This window comes from Syngnathus leptorhynchus, chromosome 4 (assembly GCF_054491065.1).
Source record: "Syngnathus leptorhynchus isolate UIUO chromosome 4, UIUO_Slep, whole genome shotgun sequence".
In the NCBI taxonomy this organism is placed as follows: domain Eukaryota; kingdom Metazoa; phylum Chordata; class Actinopteri; order Syngnathiformes; family Syngnathidae; genus Syngnathus; species Syngnathus leptorhynchus.
In genome coordinates this window covers 5,432,803-5,451,515 of record NC_141198.1, presented here as the reverse complement: position 1 = coordinate 5,451,515, position 18,713 = coordinate 5,432,803, and the positions used below count along the sequence as shown (strand labels likewise).

Below are 18,713 nucleotides of genomic sequence, written 5' to 3'. Positions count from 1 at the left end.
AAAAAAATATATATATATTTCTTTCACAAAAGAGGGGTTCGGTGAATGCGCATATGAAACTGGTGGAGTTCGGTACCTCCAACAAGGTTAAGAACCACTGCTCTAGACTGTTTTTGATCATCCTGGAGCTGATCTTTCTGTTATTCTGGTGGACCCACTGCTCTAGACTGTTTTTGATCATCCTGGAGCTGATCTTTCTGTTATTCTAGTGGACCCACTGCTCTAGACTGTTTTTGATCATCCTGGAGCTGATCTTTCTGTTATTCTGGTTGACCCACTGCTCTAGACTGTTTTTGATCATCCTGGAGCTGATCTTTCTGTTATTCTGGTGGACCCACTGCTCTAGACTGTTTTTGATCATCCTGGAGCTGATCTTTCTGTTATTCTGGTGGACCCACTGCTCCAGACTGTTTTTGATCATCCTGGAGCTGATCTTTCTGTTATTCTGGTAGTTATTCTTCAATCCATTCTGATGATTGTTTTCTGTTTTTTTGTTGTTTCTTTGGTCCATTCTAAAGCATTGGAGATCATTGTAGATGAACAGCCTATCAGTTTTGCTCCTCTCCAATCGACGATTTAATCAAACTACATTGTTCTTCTGAACAATGTCGTGAGCTTTGGCTTTCAAAGAAAAATCGAAGTTTAACAGGTGCTGGCTTCATCCTTAAACAGGGCACACCTGATCCATACTTGTTTGCTCCACAAAACTTACAAACTCACTGACTGCCACACTACTGTGAGCACCCCTTTTTCTACTTTTTTTTTTCTTCAGTGAATGTAATGTGTCACTATCTACCTTTTGACATTTGATGTAGCAAGGGATAAACAACAAATAAATGGAGTGAATAAAAGCCAATTTTTGAAAATATCAGATTAAAAAAGGAAAAACTATGGTTTATTCATTCAATAAGTTGCAGGAGGTTGAACTTCCAAGCCCGAGTACAGTATTCCATTGAGATGAGGATACAGGCCAAATTAGAACATTAAGATTTTAGCTTTCACAAATTGATTGCAACATGGTGGCAGTTAAGTGGCCTTGAAGATCTTACGCAAATTTTATACAAAGCATGAACTACTATGCTAATCATAGACAAAGCCTGCCTTGACCACATTGACGATTAACAACCGACAACCGCAATACTAATTAAATTTGATTCAAACAATACCGTACAAATTTTTTTCTTGTGAAGATGTTTCATCCAATCTAGTTACTCTTCTCTGAAATCTATGGAAGCCAATAAAATGTCTTTGCTGCTGAGAAACACAAGTTATACAGTTTAAGCGTTATATAAAAGCATAAAATAATTCAACATAAAACCTTTTACATCCAAATACGTTTCTCCTCAATGGCCTTGCCTAATGATAATGTCTGACATGTCATCAACCTTCTCCAGCTCCAAATTCTGCACAGACAGAACATACAGAAAAACATTTTGTCAAATGGGTACAGGGGCATAGCATAGTTGGGAAATTTGAGACAAATCCAGGCCAGTATTTATAAAATAGGTCCTGATTCCTATCTTATTTTGAATACATGGTCATTGTTTACAAAAAGCATACCGTATTTTCCGCATCATAAGGTGCACTTAAAAGCCTTTAATTTTCTCAAAAAACAAAGGTAGGTCTTTTAATAAGGAGTGGCTTCTGTGTGGACCAAATTCTAAAATCTGTAAAGTTGTTTTGTGTGGCTTCCGTATTATACGGGCCAGATAAACCAATCAGAGGACATTGCGTTTTACGTAGGTCGGGGGAAAAAAAACAATCAGAGGACTGTGCGTAACACAGAGTACGTACCTCCGCCGTCGTTGATAAATTAATACTATCATTTGTGCAAAGAAAACATCATTAGGACCCTCGAGAATGGTAACGACAACGAGACATGCGTACGAGGCACAATTAGAGCTTTTTGGAAAGCCAGGGTCATTGCAGAGGAGCAACGTCACAACAACGAGAACGAACTTGGCATGTTTAATGGCGGACTTGCCCACCTGTTTCATTTGGAAACAGAAGATGAGGATTTGGGCAGATTTGCGCATGAATATCGATTAACAATAACGTGAATACAGTAGCGTACATGGTTAAAAAGTAAATTAGAATACAACCAAACTCAGTCTTCCTCGCAATTGACAAGTCACCACAAGGTCATTTTTAGGAAGAAATCACAAGGTCAGTTTTCTGAAGAAATACTCACCTTTTCATTTGCAAGATGGAGCAGAGCAACAAACGCCAAAGGTACTGATAAGTTCTGAGCCATTGTATTGGGTAATCTAGACCAGCAGAAAAATTCCGTCTTTAGTAATTCAGTATGTTTAAAATTGCTGATTTTAGTTACATAAGAGCAAATTGCTTACTGTATGTATTCTTCACTACTGTACAAACAACACATTTAACATTACCTCATGTCATTTATGACTTAGTAAGTAACTAAAGAGTAATACAGACTAAGTAATTTGTGAACCATTAGTCAGTAAATATTTTTCCTTCCTTAAGGCAGGTAAACTGTGTAATAAAGGTCTGTTACCTCTGAAGCAATGTCTTTGTGGTCTGGCTGAAGACTTTTTGCCCACAAATCTCTGGTTTCTCTGCAACCTCCACTTCCTAGATTGAAAATTATTTAAAATAACCAGGTGAACAAACATGCACAATGATGAATGTGGAGGAAAGAAAATACATAAAAGGTGAACCATTGGCAATCTATCAAAAACTTTACCTTAGTGGGATTTTCTGGGCTTTCAGTTAGTAGAGTCCACATACTGCTTTTGAGTCGTTTCATGTCCATTTTCTTGGCCGTCTTAGCATAGTTGATTTCTATTTTGTTGACCTTCATGGAGAAAGAAATTATTATTTACATTCTGTGTGCAGTATACAGCATGATTGCAATATAATGCCGATTTGATACAACACATTTTGCTAATCGCAAAAGCTGCGATTTAACACGGAGCGTAAAGGAGGCACAAGCAGGCAGAGATGTCATTGCTGGAATTAAAGCCTGCCGTCGACGGTGCATGGAATTTTCGGCAACTTTTCCGTCTTATAAGACCCTGAGGCAGCTAAATAACACATTTGATCTGTTTTGCCTCGCAAGGTTAAAAACACAAAACTTCACAGCGTGTGCATGTGGGAATGTCTGTATTCCTGTATGGCTGATAAATACAAGTGTCTTTGCTAATAGACAACCTGTCGTGTGAGACACCACAGCAGTCTGATGGTTTTTGTGTGTTTTTTTTTTAATAGTACCATGATCATTTTGCTGACTAGGATTCTGATTCTATGATTCGTACCATTTCACCTTTGTAAAACGAAACCTAGTACTAAATAGTTATTGTGAGAAGACGCTTAATAATCACATACTCGATGCGGTTCAGGCACAAGATCTCCATCGCCATAAGTCGAGACATCTTCTTGTGAGAGCGGTGGAAAATTCTCGCCTGAAGGTTGGGTATCGTCACTGTCGGGAAACCCTTCCATGTCATCGTCACTGTCAGCAGCCTGAAGAGCATGATGGTTAAAGACTGCATGTAAACACGAGGGTTCATTTGTTGTAGCAAGTCAAATGTTGACATGACAGTCCCAAGATGTGAAGTAAATGATATCACTGAACAGTCACATTTCTTGTATTACTGGAAAATTCAGTCTATTGAAAGAACCTGGAAATAAGCTGCACCCGTGAAATATAGTATTTTTTTCACACATAATGTAAAATAAAAAAAAAACAGCACTAAGTAAAATAACAGTCATACTGATGGAACGAAAGCATAAACCGCTTTTTTTCAGACCATTAGTAGCGTTTTTTGTCATAGTTTGGGTGACTCGTGAAATTTTTCACAAATTTTTACTTGATCATTAACACATTACTTACTAGTATAGTTGATCACTTCACATGTTATTTTCACTTTAAACCGCATGAGGGCGCACTATGGCTGTGGAATAATTGGAGCCTCACTGACAATGAGTTCCATTCACTGACTTCCAGAGTCACAGAGTGACACAGATGGTTTGATAAACGTGTTATTTATGTTATAGTTATTTGAATAACTGTTAATGTTACATCAAGCCCGTTCTCAGCTCCTCGTTTGTGTTTATGTCACGTTAACATACCGTATCATTAGCCTGTTGTTGCTGGTTCATGTCTGTTTTTGGTGTTGGAAAAATACGGTATGTACAAAAAAAAAAAAAGTCTCATTTTCATTCATGTTGAGAACTGTATGTGCATGAGCACAGTAGAGCTAAATACCAATTCAAATGCCTAACTGTGTGCAGATTTATTGTTTATAAATGTTAACGTTTACACTAAACATGGAGGTCATCTGACATTTCATGAATGGAAAAAAACTCTTTGATGAGTTCAATAGAAACTAAAAATAGATGAGAATGCCATACTGCTGGAAGCAGGACAAGTTCATGGCACGTTTTGGAGACGCAAACTCAAAATGTGACTTCTTACCTGAAGACCAGGGCAAAAATTGTTTGTATCGTTGGGATTGTTGTAATTGTAATCTCCAATGCCTTCTCCAAGCTCCCCCGAGAGCCTCTTCTGTGCTTCTTGACATAACTACAATGAAACAAAATTCAATGCAACATTATGCTCAGGTGCTAACAGGGATGAGAATGGCAAATGTAAAAAAGCACGGAAAAGTAGCGGAATATATATATGTACACACGCACGCACGCGCACGCACACGCGCACACACACACACACACACACCTCGCTTGTACTTTTCACATATATTGTAAAGAAGATATCTGTATGTGTGTTAGCTGAGGCTAGCAGTATAACCTCACCGACATGGACGGTTTAAGGTTGAGCTGGGAGAGAGCCTCTGGAGGAAACTGCAAGTCGGCTGGGAGAGTGGTTTTCTTGTTGCTAGAACTGAGGGCAGACTTGGTGATAGTGGTGGCAGCCTACAAATGGAAGATGACATTAGATTGACTTCACACTTACTGTCGTTACAATTATATACGTGTGTGTGTGTGTGTGTGTGTGTGTGTGTATATATATATATATATATATATATATATATATATATATACACACACACATATATATATATATATATATATACACACACATACATATGTTGAGATGTATTTATGTCATACCAATATATATATCAAGTCAAGTCAAGTCAAGTTTTTATATAGCCCTAAATCACAAGCAGTCTCAAAGGGCTCTGTCCTCTGCATTTAACCCATCCCCATGTGATTTTGATCCATCCCCTGGGGGAGAGGGGAGCAGTGAGCAGCAGCAGCGCCGCGCTCGGGAATCATTTTTTGGTGATCTAATATATATATATAAAATATATATATATTGTAATATATATAAATAAAAAAATTCAGGCATATATATATATATATATATATATATATATATATATATATATATATATATATATATATATATATATATATATATATATATATAAATTCAGGCATATGGTTCACATATTTTCATCTTGCAACTGTTTAGGTTATATGTTTGCGTTTCATAAGTAATAATGGAAATATCTTAATAGCATTTAAGCATAGCCTGCTGGAATTTTTTTTTGCAGTTCAACGATGAGACAAATGGTAACTTTTGACAACAAACATATGTAAGGAAGATACTGTATAGAGAAAAGAGTTACTCTTGTGGTGCGGAAGTAGGTCTCAAAGTTGACATCCATGTTGAAGTCTATTTCAAAGGCCTTTTTGGGCTTCTTTTTCCGTGTCTCCTTGTCAGGTAAATGGTCCACTGATGGGACAAATAAAATAAGGTAGTTAATCTGTGCTTTAAACAAACGTGTAAAAGTAAAAATGACAAACTCTTGTAACAATGACAACTATGATAAGGAAATCGTAAACTTAATCAAACAAGCCTGTTGACAAGCATGCAAGAAAAAATATTTTCTCAAATTATATTGTGATTTAGATTGCAGCCAACAGAGTCAATCAATCATATAAGGACAAATTAAAACAAAATTAAAATAAATTAAAACTCAAGCTAATTTGCACCAAAAGAAAGTTGGTTTCATCTGACAATTAGGGGGGGTGGGGGGCGGCATAACCGTAATTTTTTTTCCCCTGATTTGAAACTACTTACATTTATGTTTTGGCTTGAACTGCCAGTAACCCGGTCCGGCCCACGCGGCCATTGTCCTTGGGCTGAAGTATGAATACTCCCTGGGCTGAGAAGACAGCTGCAGACACATAGTGGTGATATCTCCCTCCCCAATTGGTATCACACCACTACAACACCAGAGAAAGTGGATGAGATTTTTTTTTTTCCAGAGAAGAAATGTTTTGTGGTATCTGGTGAAACAATCTCCTTGCAACGGGTGACATTTACAGAATTCTGGAAGCAGCAAGATTTCATTGAATAGAAGACAAAAATGCTTGCTCGTTGCTCTCACCGTCCTCTTCCAGAGACGAAAGGCTCACAACCGTCTTTATGTTCCTTTGGCCCCTCCTCACAGTCGCCCTGCTCCTCTTCGTAGTCTCCATCAAATTCAGGGTAATCTTCATCAGCTTCTGGTTCAGGCTCAGCATTGACGTCAAAAACGTGTTCACCCTGCTTCATTTTCTCCAAAAGTTGGTTCATTGTCTATAAGAAGAAAAATATCAAAAATGCTTGAATCAAGATTGCAGCTTGAATGTGTAAACTTCCACTTCAACAGCATTCAGTTATTCATTTGTTTTCTACAAAATAATACCTTCACCACTGTCTGAGCATTGCTATCCACTAGCTGGTTTCACATTCTCTAAAGTCTAGTATGCTTTCATATACCAAATTGTCAGGTGCGCCGAGGCCGGGTAGAAGAGAACAACCTGGGTCCACCAACCATGGTGTGGTGTGGTCTGCCCAATTCCTAAAAACAATTGGCGCTTGCACCGTGTTGTTTTCCTGCTCGCAATGCATTGTGGTCTATATTCAACTTTTGAGTGAACATCAGCAACATCAATGGTCATTACTTTTCCAGGTGCATTGTGAGTGCCCAACATTTTTGCTTGGACATTTAGACACCCTTGAAAACAGCATAACCCTTTAATAACTGGAATCTGAAACTTCTTATTTCAAGCCTGGTTGACAAGATGTTACACCCCATTCTGAGTACGCATAGATGTGTTATAACCGCCTCCTGAGGTCAACTTTATGTAAACCCCAATAAAAACAAGTTTAACACCCCTGATAAACAGTCAGTGTGGCATATCTTGACTTGGTAAAATCTGTCCAGTTTTCTGTAAAAGAATCTCATGTCTAAAACTCTTTTCAGGTCTCCTAAAGATTTTCAACAGAATTCAAAAACACTTGTCTTTTGCTGACCTGGATATTTATTTTGGGCCATTATATGGTCAAGGAAAAAGGTAACATTTTCCAGGAAATCTCGAATATGCTAGTATATTGGTAGTCACACTCAATACTTAAACTTTCAATTTTATTTATTTCTGTACTAAATAAGCAATTTACAAATGATGACAGGTAGCAAAATTATTCTTTGATCATCAACAATATTATTATTGTGGTTGTATTTAGTAGTGGACTTCAACTTCACTGCAAACTACAACTACAATGGTCGATAATCGATTCTCTGACCTGCTCAGGGTTCCAGCTTGTGAAGGAGAAGTCCTTCAGAGAGGGGCAGATGTCACTTTTCTCCTGAGACTGCTGCAGTCCAGCTTTCAAAATCACATCACATCACATCACAGACATATGGTTTGAACCGCAGGTTACACAACAATTGAAACATATCAAATACTACATACAAGAGCGGCAAAGAAATATTACTAAGGTTGAACTAGTTCTTTTTCTTCTTTCTTACCCATAAATGGGGATGTAGGGACCTTCATAGCAGGTGGGGGAGAGTAGGAGGTTGTAGACTGCAAAGGGGTCATGAGGGATGGAAAGAGCAGCTCACAGCGATTGTTTTCACTGAAGAGAACAGATAGGAAGACCCCAGCTGTGCTACTTTCATCAAAGGATGATGCCATGCGATGAAACATGGGGTCTATCTAGAGGGGATAGATACAACAGTCAAGACCAAAAAAAAGTTAAAGCTAAGAAAAGTCATTGTTCTAATAATAATGACAAAAAAAATATTTAGAAATCACTTTTGGGTTAGTAGTTCACTGGTGAAATAGATCAGCAATTTTGTGCTCCCTCTTAAGAGCTCCAGGTAGGAGGAGAGCATTTAAGAAAGGAAGGCATTTAACGATGACAATGAGATAACAATACTTTGATATAATTCTTTTGAAAACGCAAAATATTAATCAAAAGGATGTGGAAACTGCAGCTTTAAATTTGAATTTACCGACAGTCATCAACACTAAAGTTATTGATGAATGCAAAACAATTCAATTAACATTGTGCAACTCTGCCTTAATGATTTAATGCTATGAGCGTTTGTTGCTTTTGTGTGCATGTGTTGTTCTGTACCTATAATAACTTCAAAACTTCTTTGGTAATTGTCCAAAGACAAGATGTACACAAGAAAAATCTCCAGTTATGAATGCCATTTTAACAGATTCAGCAAATGGCAGTACCTCACACTTCCTCTCCGACTCCGCACTATTTAAGTTGCTCAGATTCTGCTCCACGGTCTTTTTAGGGGGCCTTTTCTTCTTTGGTTGCTTGGTTGTTACTTCAGCATCTTCATTTTGCTCTTCTTCTTTGAGTCCATTGTCTATGGTTGCACACATAGACCAGGAAGATGTTTTACTTTAGGTTTATTTATTTTTTTAAATACGACAAAAATCATAAGCAGACGGCTATGGGAGTAGCTGTTTTTTTTCTTTTTTTTTTTTTTTAAATAATTCAAAATGCATGTAATCACAGCAATGAAGCACTGACCATCTCCGGATTTGGTTTCTCCCCCAAGGCCACCGAGTACTCTGTAGGCATCAGCATGAACTGCATCCACCCTCACAGCATAGATCTTGGTACTGGCATCAAGTGTCCCAGCTGCTACCTGGAAGCAAAAAAACACTTAGTGCTTGTGTGTCATACGTGACGAGTAAAATAAAATGAATGGAATTCTGTAAATTGGGTATCATTGCTTTATCAAGGTAACGGGTCTGGCAACACCAATGTATGAAGCTTATCGACTCAATTTAGCCAAACCCCTTTGTCAGTGCACATATCATTTTAAGAAAAAGTTGCACGACACATACAGCCGCTTCATCGCCTGCCACAGAGGAGCCAAACTGTGTTTATGGGATAAATGTCAATGGAATGCATACCAACCAACAACATTTCCTGATGTCATCTCGTTCTTCTCACTTTCAGCTTGATCAATCACAATTAAAATCCACTTTGAAGTAACTCTTAGCTTAAATAATTCATCTTATTTGTTGCAAGTTACATATCGCATTCATGACAGGAATGTCCTCCATATTGTAAACAAAAGAACTTTCTCAATGTTGACACACGTCATCAAATGAGATCACAAATAAACCTACAAATTAAACACCGGTAAACAGAAATTTGTCAATTTTCTCAGTGACTTTATTCATAAAATATTACATAATACAGCTTCTTTTTTTTTTCTAAATCCGGCTGTTTCATTTTTGGCTATCAAACTTTTAGTGGAAGCATGCGTTGGACCGTGGAATTCAAAATTTCATTATGAGCCATCATTCATTTTTACGACCAGAAAGGTTATTTAATTTAATATGAAGGTTTTACATGGATTTTTATTTACAAAATAAAAGAAAAGGTCATGGTAAAGGTTTGGGCACCATACATAATAATCTACCACAGGGGTAGGCAACTTCGGTCCTAGAGAGCTACTGTCTCCATCACATTTTTTGCACCCGAGTCCCAGTCACCAGATTTTGAGGTTCTGATGATACGGAGTTTGATTTTTCATCAATGCATTAAAAGGAAACAAAAAGAGCCCATTTGTCTTCTTCTATGTGTGCGTGTGTGTGTGTGTGTGTATGCGTGTGTTTGTGTATGTATGTATGTATTGTGTGTATGTATGTATGCACGTAAGTATGTGTATATGTATGTATGTATACATATGTGTATATTGTATACACAATGTATACACTCTATATATATATATATATAAATATATATATATATATATATATATATATAAATATATATATATATATATATATAAATATATATATATATATATATATATATATATATATATATATATACGTAAAAACTTAAACTTTTGAGAACCTAATAGGTTTGACAAACACTGCAGTACAGTATTACTACTCAATTTAGCTGGTTTTTTTATCTTCATATTAAATAAATACAAATAATTGAATAAGTTAAGGAATAGTTTAGAAAACACACAATGTAATAACAAGATGACAAACCTCCAACATACCTTAAAGTTGGTGAGCTCTGAATCTTTCTGTTTAAGAATGTCAGCCATGTAATCAATAAGATGTAGACCGAAGGCATTTTTTGTTGTAATTTTCTACCAAAACAAGAAACACTGTGCATTAGTGATGAAAACATGAACGATTACTGAGCGATTTCTCTGTAATTTGGCCTTTTTAAGGTCTGCACAAAAATGTGCTCCACTTACATTCTCAGTGGAAAGTTTGATGCAGGTGGAGTAATGTTCTGAGATTTGAGCATTGGACAACTTTGGCACGGCGGCAGGTGTCCCCGCAGCACTGGACACAATTTTGACAGCTACAGTTAGTATACAGTCTATGCCTTCTCTGCAACTCATGTGATAGCTACGAATCATCCAAACAAAAACAAAAAAAAGTGTTCTAAAGCGATTTGATGTTCTGGAATAATTGACGGACGCTGATTAGGACACAGCTGATTGAGTTGGATTTTTCTGATCAGTACTTTGTTGCATCATAAAAACATGCAAAAACAGTGGGCATACAAAAAGGAGCTAAACATTGCTTACTACGAATGATAACATTCCCCCACATGCTTTGTATAATGGACTGGTGGCCGTATGTGTGAATTAATCAATTCATTGTGTTTACCTATTCCAGTTGACTTGGTGCAAGAGCTCTTAAGGACATTTCTGAGCAGGGGTTTCAAACTCATTATTGTCGCGGGCCACTATGTAGTTACGGGTTCTCTCAGAGGACCATCATGAGAGTGAAAGCAAATAAATACTTAATTGTCTCAAAGCATTATTACATAATACACAAAAAAATGATAGATTGCTAGTTTTGAAATCAGAAGTCAAGGATAGCAGTTTGTTCAATTAAATCAATCTATATATTTTTTTTTCTCCCATGTTAATAAAGACTAATGTTATGCACAAGTATACTCATAACAATCACGATTTTTAAGACAAATAATACTGTTTATAGTCATGGCAGAGGGTTGGGGGTGCGCAAAATGTAATCTGCTCACTGGAACATAAAAGATTGCTGGCATACATGGATAAAACCATTTTCTAAAAATAAGAATGAACACATTTGATTTTTGCAGAACACCCTGAGCTCCGAGGAAAGGAGATTCTTTCACTTCTGATTGTAATTTACCTGTGATGTGCAGAGTCATTCAAAGAGGAATCCGATGCAGTTTGAAGGTCAATTACTCTTGAGCGTCGGCGCTGACGTCGCTCCTTCTCATCATCGTTGCCAGGGAAGGCTGCAAGCAATGGTGTGCTACAGGCTGCTGGCGATGGGCCCTTGTGCTTTATGGATGACGATATCCATCCTTGGCGCAACCGCGAGACAGGTGAGCTGGCCGCACTCATCTTGGCTAAATACAGAGAGCAAATTAGAAACTATGCACATTGTATCAGTCCGATACCAGACTTATTTAGATGCATCGGGCATCATTGGAAGATGCTGATACTGACAGACTGTTTTTATTTATGAACTGTATCCTCGTCCACTCTCTCATGTGCCAATTTCGATAAGTCCATGTATGTTAATATTCATGACTGGAGTGTGCTATTAATGTGTTGCTACCAAAATGTTTTAAAACAGAATGTTATTACAATATTAAATGCAGTAAGTGAGGTATATTTTCTTTTTGAATGCAGTACTGTACAGGCAATCGAGTTTTTCTTCATGTGTATTATCCATGCTCATCTGTTTCCTACTTGTTTTTGCACTTGTATGCACAGTACCTTTAAATACCACTGATTGGGAGTCATGGATTAAATAATTTACTTTGCACACATTAACCAATGTCTTATACTATTTCATGTCGAGAGTCATTTAGACAATGTAAAATTGTAGTGTTGGTGCAAAGCAGAACTGACGGCATAGAGTATTTTACTTGACAAAAAATCAGTTTGTTGAACGCGACGTAAACATTGTCAAACGGGATCGTAAAAGGGTAAAAAGTGGTTATGTTAAGATAGCAGAATGATAAATCACGATATAGTAAACGTGATGGAGCTATTATAGCGACTTCGGAGAAACAAAAAAAAGCGTTAGCATAATGCTACAGTCACACGAAATCCGTTGCAAGCATTTCGGACGGTGCGATTCAACAATCTTTACGCTTAGCACTGTAAAAACAAACGCACGGTTCAAATGCTGTTGATGGACGAAGGAACATACTTTTACGCACAACCTTACCATAAAACGTGTTATTTTTCCTCACGGTATTCTAAAACGTGTAAAATCCAGTGCGGGTTGATAATGGTAAAAACAAACACCACAACGATTACTAGCAGCCAGAGGTTTGAATTTTGCGCCGAAACGTTTATTGCACGGACACAAATATGAATGGACCAACGGAAGACTCCTCGTGGTTGAAGCCAGGCGGCAGCCATTTTACGTTGCCACCATACTGACGACTTCTCATCCCCCCCCCCCCTTCAGCTAAAAATACTGTTTTAAGTGCGCATTTCAGGCTTAGATTCCCGTCACGAGAGCCTCTCAAAGAAACAACATCAGTGTTATGACAGCGTTTGTTAGGTTTACATTGTGCAGTGAATTTGTTCATTTCATTGTTGATGTTTCTGACATGGTGTGGCCAAATACTTGAGTATCATTTTAAAAGAGAAAATTTGAAATCAATTCCCACTTTTTTCCTGAGAATTCCGACTTTATTCTCCAAATTCCAATATTAATAAATCAGAAGTCAGGATTCTTAGTTTAAAGTCAGAATTCTGAGAAAGAAAGTCAGAATCATGTAAACCTTTTTCTTCTTTGTCCTCTTCCATATAGTTGCATGTCATAGTCAGTGGACTTTTTTTTTTTGTCAAGAAAAAGACTAACGTGAAAACGTCGGAGAAAAATCGTGTTTGTCAAGCGTAGAGATTGGCAATGTAACATGGCCGCCGATGGCTTCAATCCTACCGACGGCGAGCAAATCCGTATTTATATATGTCCGTGTTTACGTGACAGTACAACGCGTAGCTACGTCATTCTGTTGTTGATTTTTTTTTTTTTTTTTTTAAATTGGGGGAGATGGAACAAGATAACTTGCGTCCCCGTTTATGATTATATATCAAATTAACTCGTCTTTGATAACTCTTGATATACACTTTAAAATGGGACATTCGTTTTGTTTTTAATTCCACTTTTAATTTTAAAAGTGACACAATTAAATAAATATACTATTATGGCAGAAGGGAGGAACATGTCTCTATTCCATTAATGTCTGACAACAACTGTGGCTACTGGCTAGAGACAATTCATCAAAGATACAAAGAGAGCATAACATCACAAAGGACAAACATATTGCCTCACCACTAACAGTAGGCCTGCTGGGTGAGAGGCCTGGGACTGAGATCCGTCACATTAAATAATTACGTACATACATACTATTACTACATACAACTACCAGTGGAACCGACTCGAATCTCAATGCTAGTTTGTCACAGAAAGAACTCTGAGAAGCAAAACCGTTGAGTTCTGAAGCAATTTTTCCCATTAGAAATAACTGAATACGCAATAATCCGTTCTCAGCCAGCAAGTTTTTACCCTAATGTTGCCTTTTTATATCACAATTGTGAAGCAAGAATGCATAGAGTTGAATATGCAATATAAGTGAAAAAAGAAACACATAATGAAAACGGTAAATTCAAGATCTACATACCTTGACATTGAGGAGGCACTGAAGGCGGAGATGAGGTGCAAAGGGCGGTGGTCATTGTTTGGAAGGGCAATCTCCTTTCATAAAAATCTGGTGGCTGCATTTTGTCATTTGTTTTCCTTTCTTTATTTTTTATTACTGGGACCTGACCAGTAACCCTCTGTCTGAGTGATCTCTGATCACTATTTGGTTAGACCTCTGCTCAATACTCACAAATTCTTTGTAGCATAGGTCCTAGTTCCTGATAACATTCAATTTAGCTTAGTGCAAATTCCTAAAAAAATTACATTCCATCAGATAGAATTGGAAAGATAATGAACATTTCAGCAGCAAGATTAGGATCCCACATAAATAGTATTGTAAACATCAGGCTTGTGAAAGTAAATTAATTATATACACGGTTTTGATGGCGTTATAATATTACAATTTACATATCTTGAGAGACTGGTCTTGCGAGCCTCGAAAGACAAGTAATGTGATGTTGTGATTATTGCTGTCACAAGATGGCAGCAGAAGATTAAACAACGTGAAAGCTAAAGTCCACTACACTAAATGCACGCAAGTTAGTTTATCGTGTGTGTGTGTGTGTGTGTGTGTGTGTGTGTTGTTAATCAGGACTAGAAACAGGAGACATTGAATAGGTTGTTTGCAATTAAGTCTTGCAAGGAAATTCAGATCTTTGGGTGAGAGTGAAGAGAAAGGATGACTACACATCGAATATCTGTTCTTTTTTTTTTTTTTTGTCCTGTCTCAGGTCACCTGGGAGTCAGGGTGCACCCTGAACTAATTACCAGTCAATCACAACCAGAAATTGAGCCTAGGTCAGTTGCATGAAAGGTAGTGATGCAAACCACAACACTACCAACTAATGACCCCTGCATACGATCTGTCAAATGGTAATGTAAAATGTAATTTTGGTTGTTTTATAGTAAACGCAAACTAACTGCTACCATTATCATAATTAATCAAGTTATATTTACTCAATTTTGGGCAATTTCAGACAACTGAAGGAGGTTTATAAATATGATATAAAATACCATGTGGATGAGGTGACAGAGAAAATATGTGGCCTATACCTTTGAGACCATGTTTTTTCCCTCTTGATGAATGTGAGGTCAATATCCACTCAATAGGAGAGCTCTTTATTGATCTCCTCTGAGAAATACTACTCTCTTTAGCTGCTCAATGAGGATACAGTGTTTACCAATACCTTTGTGCTTGAACAGACATCTAATTAAGCCAATTAACCACAAACCCCAGCTACATTGGGTATAAAGTTGCCATAATGAGTAGTTCCGATACACATTTGCCATTATTCAATTTTTTAAGTAAAATTCCAAAATAATCATTTGTTTGAAACCGGATACAGTATGTTGTGAAAGAGGTAAGATGTGACAAATAGGGTTTTGAGTTGGAGTTCTATAAACATAACAATCTACCACCACATCAATTTTGGACCCATGAGGGCTTTGGACCCAGTCCAGTCCAGCTCAGCTCGAAGTCACCTGTTCTTATTCTTTTGCTGGTGTCTATTGGCATTAGGCAACCCAGCCAATGTTGTCTTTTTCCAGTGCAAGAAAACCAATGAGAATTGATGGTGGCCCTATGTTGTAAAGTTTGCCGCCGCCATCTAGAGACGGTCAGTTGTATCGGAAATTTAGCTGGAGTCTCAAGACAAAAAAATTACCAAATGACATCTTGTATCTTGATAAAGTCTTGACACTCATATCTAAGGGCACTGATATACTAATAACATAATGGACGTTATTGTTACGGCTTGGCCCGTAAGGAGTCTTCACTCCCATAATTTGTCTAGCTTTTACTCTGGATCACTTTCCTGACACAATCATCCATTTTTCATCTGGGAATGTAATTGGCGGTAGTTGAGTACTGGCGCAATGGCCGAGAATTATCTTTCATCATCTGTGTCAAATCAAGTGAATTTGGCTTAAAGCTCCAGGCTTCCTGTTTGTAAATTGTTTGTTGTCGTTGAGAAGAGGATCCAAAAGATGCAGCATGGTGTTATGGTGGTTAGCACACCTGTCTCACAGTTTTCGGGTTCTGTGTTTGAATCTCAACTCAGGTCCCACTGTATGAAGTTTGCATGATGTCGTCATGGTTTTCTCAGTTGCAATAATGGTGTTTTTCTAATATTTCCCTGTGGGCATGTGTTGTGCATGTTTTGCATTGTTTTTTCAGTATCACCAGTCATACAGTATTTCTTTTATTGCAGGCTCAGAATTTGGACTCAGAAGCAGACATGACACGAAAGTTGAAAAGTAAAAGTCTTTATATACAGAAATCTAACAATAGCGAACACAGCTAGACATTCTACCTGGAAGAAATCTCGACGAGTCGACATACTGACAACTTTCCCCTCTGTAACTCGAGTTGTGAGACATCAGGCCTATATGACAGAATAAAAGTGACATAATGAAATGACAAAGCATTTATGTAAATATTACAGCAACTGGATCGCAACTGGTAAGAACCAAAAACAAAATGTATTTTTCCACCAGTGTGCCACAGCCCTTTTGTATCTAACTTTCTTTCTGCTAAAATATTTTAAATGAATTATGCCCACTCATGTGATTGGCGGCACATTATTTTTAGAATAACTTTTTTCTGTCGTGCTTATCTGAAACGCAGTTGAAAATTCAGCAAATCCTCTAAAATGAGAATACGTACACCAAACTCACTCATCTCCATCTTGATGACCCAAGTGATCTTGTGAATATAGATGGATCGATATTCATATAACAAGTGGCGGGGTTCCAAATATTGATCTGATTCCTCAAACTACTGTTTTAGAGGAAAATCATATTTTATTTTTCAAGACTGTTGAAATATTATTTATATCCAACCTGCCCCCATCGACTTCCCCCCGCCCTGCTTTAAAGTATGCACCTAGCTGGCATGGTACTCGAATTGTGAAGTTTTGCTATTTTTAACAATATGACGTTCACTTGGAATCAATTATTGCACAAGCTCATGCAAAACCCAAAACAGTGACTCATTGAGTGTGACTGTACAGTTTCAGTTTCCATAAAGGCGTTATCAGCATGTCTTTAGAAATGTGTTAAAAAAAAAAGCCTGTGCAAGTTCACATCCACCTATGGGAAGTGTTACTCTGCACTGAGCACATTTCTTTCTTAATTTCCAAAAATCCCAACATGTTTAATGTTCCTGAATTCAATCCAGTTCATTGGCATCTGTATGTCTTGGTTTGAAAGTAGAAAAATTAATGCATGCACCAGGGACTATCCCGCCATGTCACTTTTATGCTGTTGTATAAACACCACCTGTTAACCATCTAGCATTTTCGATCTGCTATGAGCTGGAATTGTGTGGTCGTTATCTGCTCTGACAAAATGAACACAAATGTTAGCGCAAATTATGTATTCATCAGGTGGACTGCATCCAAACTTGGCAAAATATTAGTATCGATAACTGCATCAGAGAAAAAAAATTGATGCAGCAACCTTTTTTTAATGATACTATGTATCCCCCCCGTTTACAACTGTGTATAGACCAGATTACAATCAGCAATGAAGGTAATATATTTCCTCTCAAAGGTGGGGGCTGGTCACATCATCCAACAGTATGTCGTAAACAACATCAGGCAAACATGGCAGACCATCATCATCATCCACCTGGCACACATCTGCTCGATTTAAAACAGTGTTGTAATTGTACATTAATCCCATTTATGCATTTTCTGCGCTTGTCCTCAAGGGGGTCATAATCTTTACATGAACTCATTGTACATATTGTATATTAACAGATTTAAAGTTAAGCTGATTCTGGACTGTGGCAGTTGAGCTGTGGTTAAAAACACACAAACACAAATGTATGCACGTACACACACACACACACACACACACACACACACACACACACACACACACACACACACACACACACACACACACACCATCATCATCGGCGGTCACTCGGGACGAGTATGACTGTCTTCTTCTCAGGGTTGTCTACTTGTGGGTCCGCAAGTGAGCGTAGAGGCCGATCCGGGATCCACATATTTTTGTGCAGTATGGGCAGGGGAAAGTGGTGATGGGTTGTGGGCGTGCTGGAGCCTGTTTTTGTCTTTCCTTACGGAGTTGTCGTTTGGTTTCTGCGACACGGTGGAGTTCCTTTTCGTGATGTGCTGCACCTTCTTGCACCGCTGCCCTCCAGAAGTTCCTGTTCAAGGCGATGCGCTCCCAGTCCTGGGATGTTATTTGGAATTTCTTCAGATTGGTCTTGAGGTTGTCCTTGAAACGTTTCTTTTGCCCACCCGGGGCTTGCGGACCTCTCTCCAGCTGGGAGTATAACATCTGTTTGGGGAGGCGGGTGTCAGCCATGCGGATGAGATGTCCTGTCCATCCGAGTTGGTGCTGCATTATTAAGGTGGTGATGCTCGGTATCCTGGCTTCCTCCAGAATGCTGATGTTTGTGCGTCTGTCCTCCCATTTGATCCTGAGTATTTTCCTCAAGGTTCTCTGGTGGTGTTGTTCAAGAGCTCTTAGGTGCCTGCTGTAGGTTGTCCATGATTCTGCCCCATAAAGTAAGGTAGGGAGAACCACAGCTTTGTAAACCAGGAGCTTGGTGTCAACCCGGAGGTCTCTGTCTTCAAAGACTCTTTTCCGGAGTCTGGCATACGCTCCACTGGCATAGCTCAGGCGATGGTTGACCTCAGAGTCAATGTCCGCCTTGGAGGAGAGAAGGCTGCCGAGGTAGG

At 38.2% G+C, this 18,713-nt stretch overlaps 1 protein-coding gene across 1 annotated transcript; it reads right to left on the bottom strand.

The window, feature by feature from the left end:
* Nucleotides 1-868: 868 nt before the first annotated feature.
* On the bottom strand, nucleotides 869-12,622 carry ncaph (non-SMC condensin I complex, subunit H). The gene is made up of 18 exons (XM_085910104.1): nucleotides 12,511-12,622; nucleotides 11,458-11,680; nucleotides 10,527-10,617; nucleotides 10,323-10,415; nucleotides 8,825-8,942; nucleotides 8,518-8,657; nucleotides 7,797-7,986; nucleotides 7,571-7,653; nucleotides 6,390-6,580; nucleotides 6,080-6,225; nucleotides 5,625-5,731; nucleotides 4,783-4,902; nucleotides 4,445-4,552; nucleotides 3,352-3,489; nucleotides 2,711-2,821; nucleotides 2,522-2,598; nucleotides 2,192-2,267; nucleotides 869-1,403 (listed from the first exon to the last, which is right to left on the bottom strand). The coding sequence occupies exons 2-18, from the start codon at nucleotides 11,673-11,675 to the stop codon at nucleotides 1,344-1,346; spliced, it is 2,067 nt and encodes a 688-aa protein (XP_085766230.1). The 5' UTR covers nucleotides 11,676-11,680; nucleotides 12,511-12,622; the 3' UTR covers nucleotides 869-1,343.
* Between the last annotated feature and the right edge of the window lie 6,091 nt (nucleotides 12,623-18,713).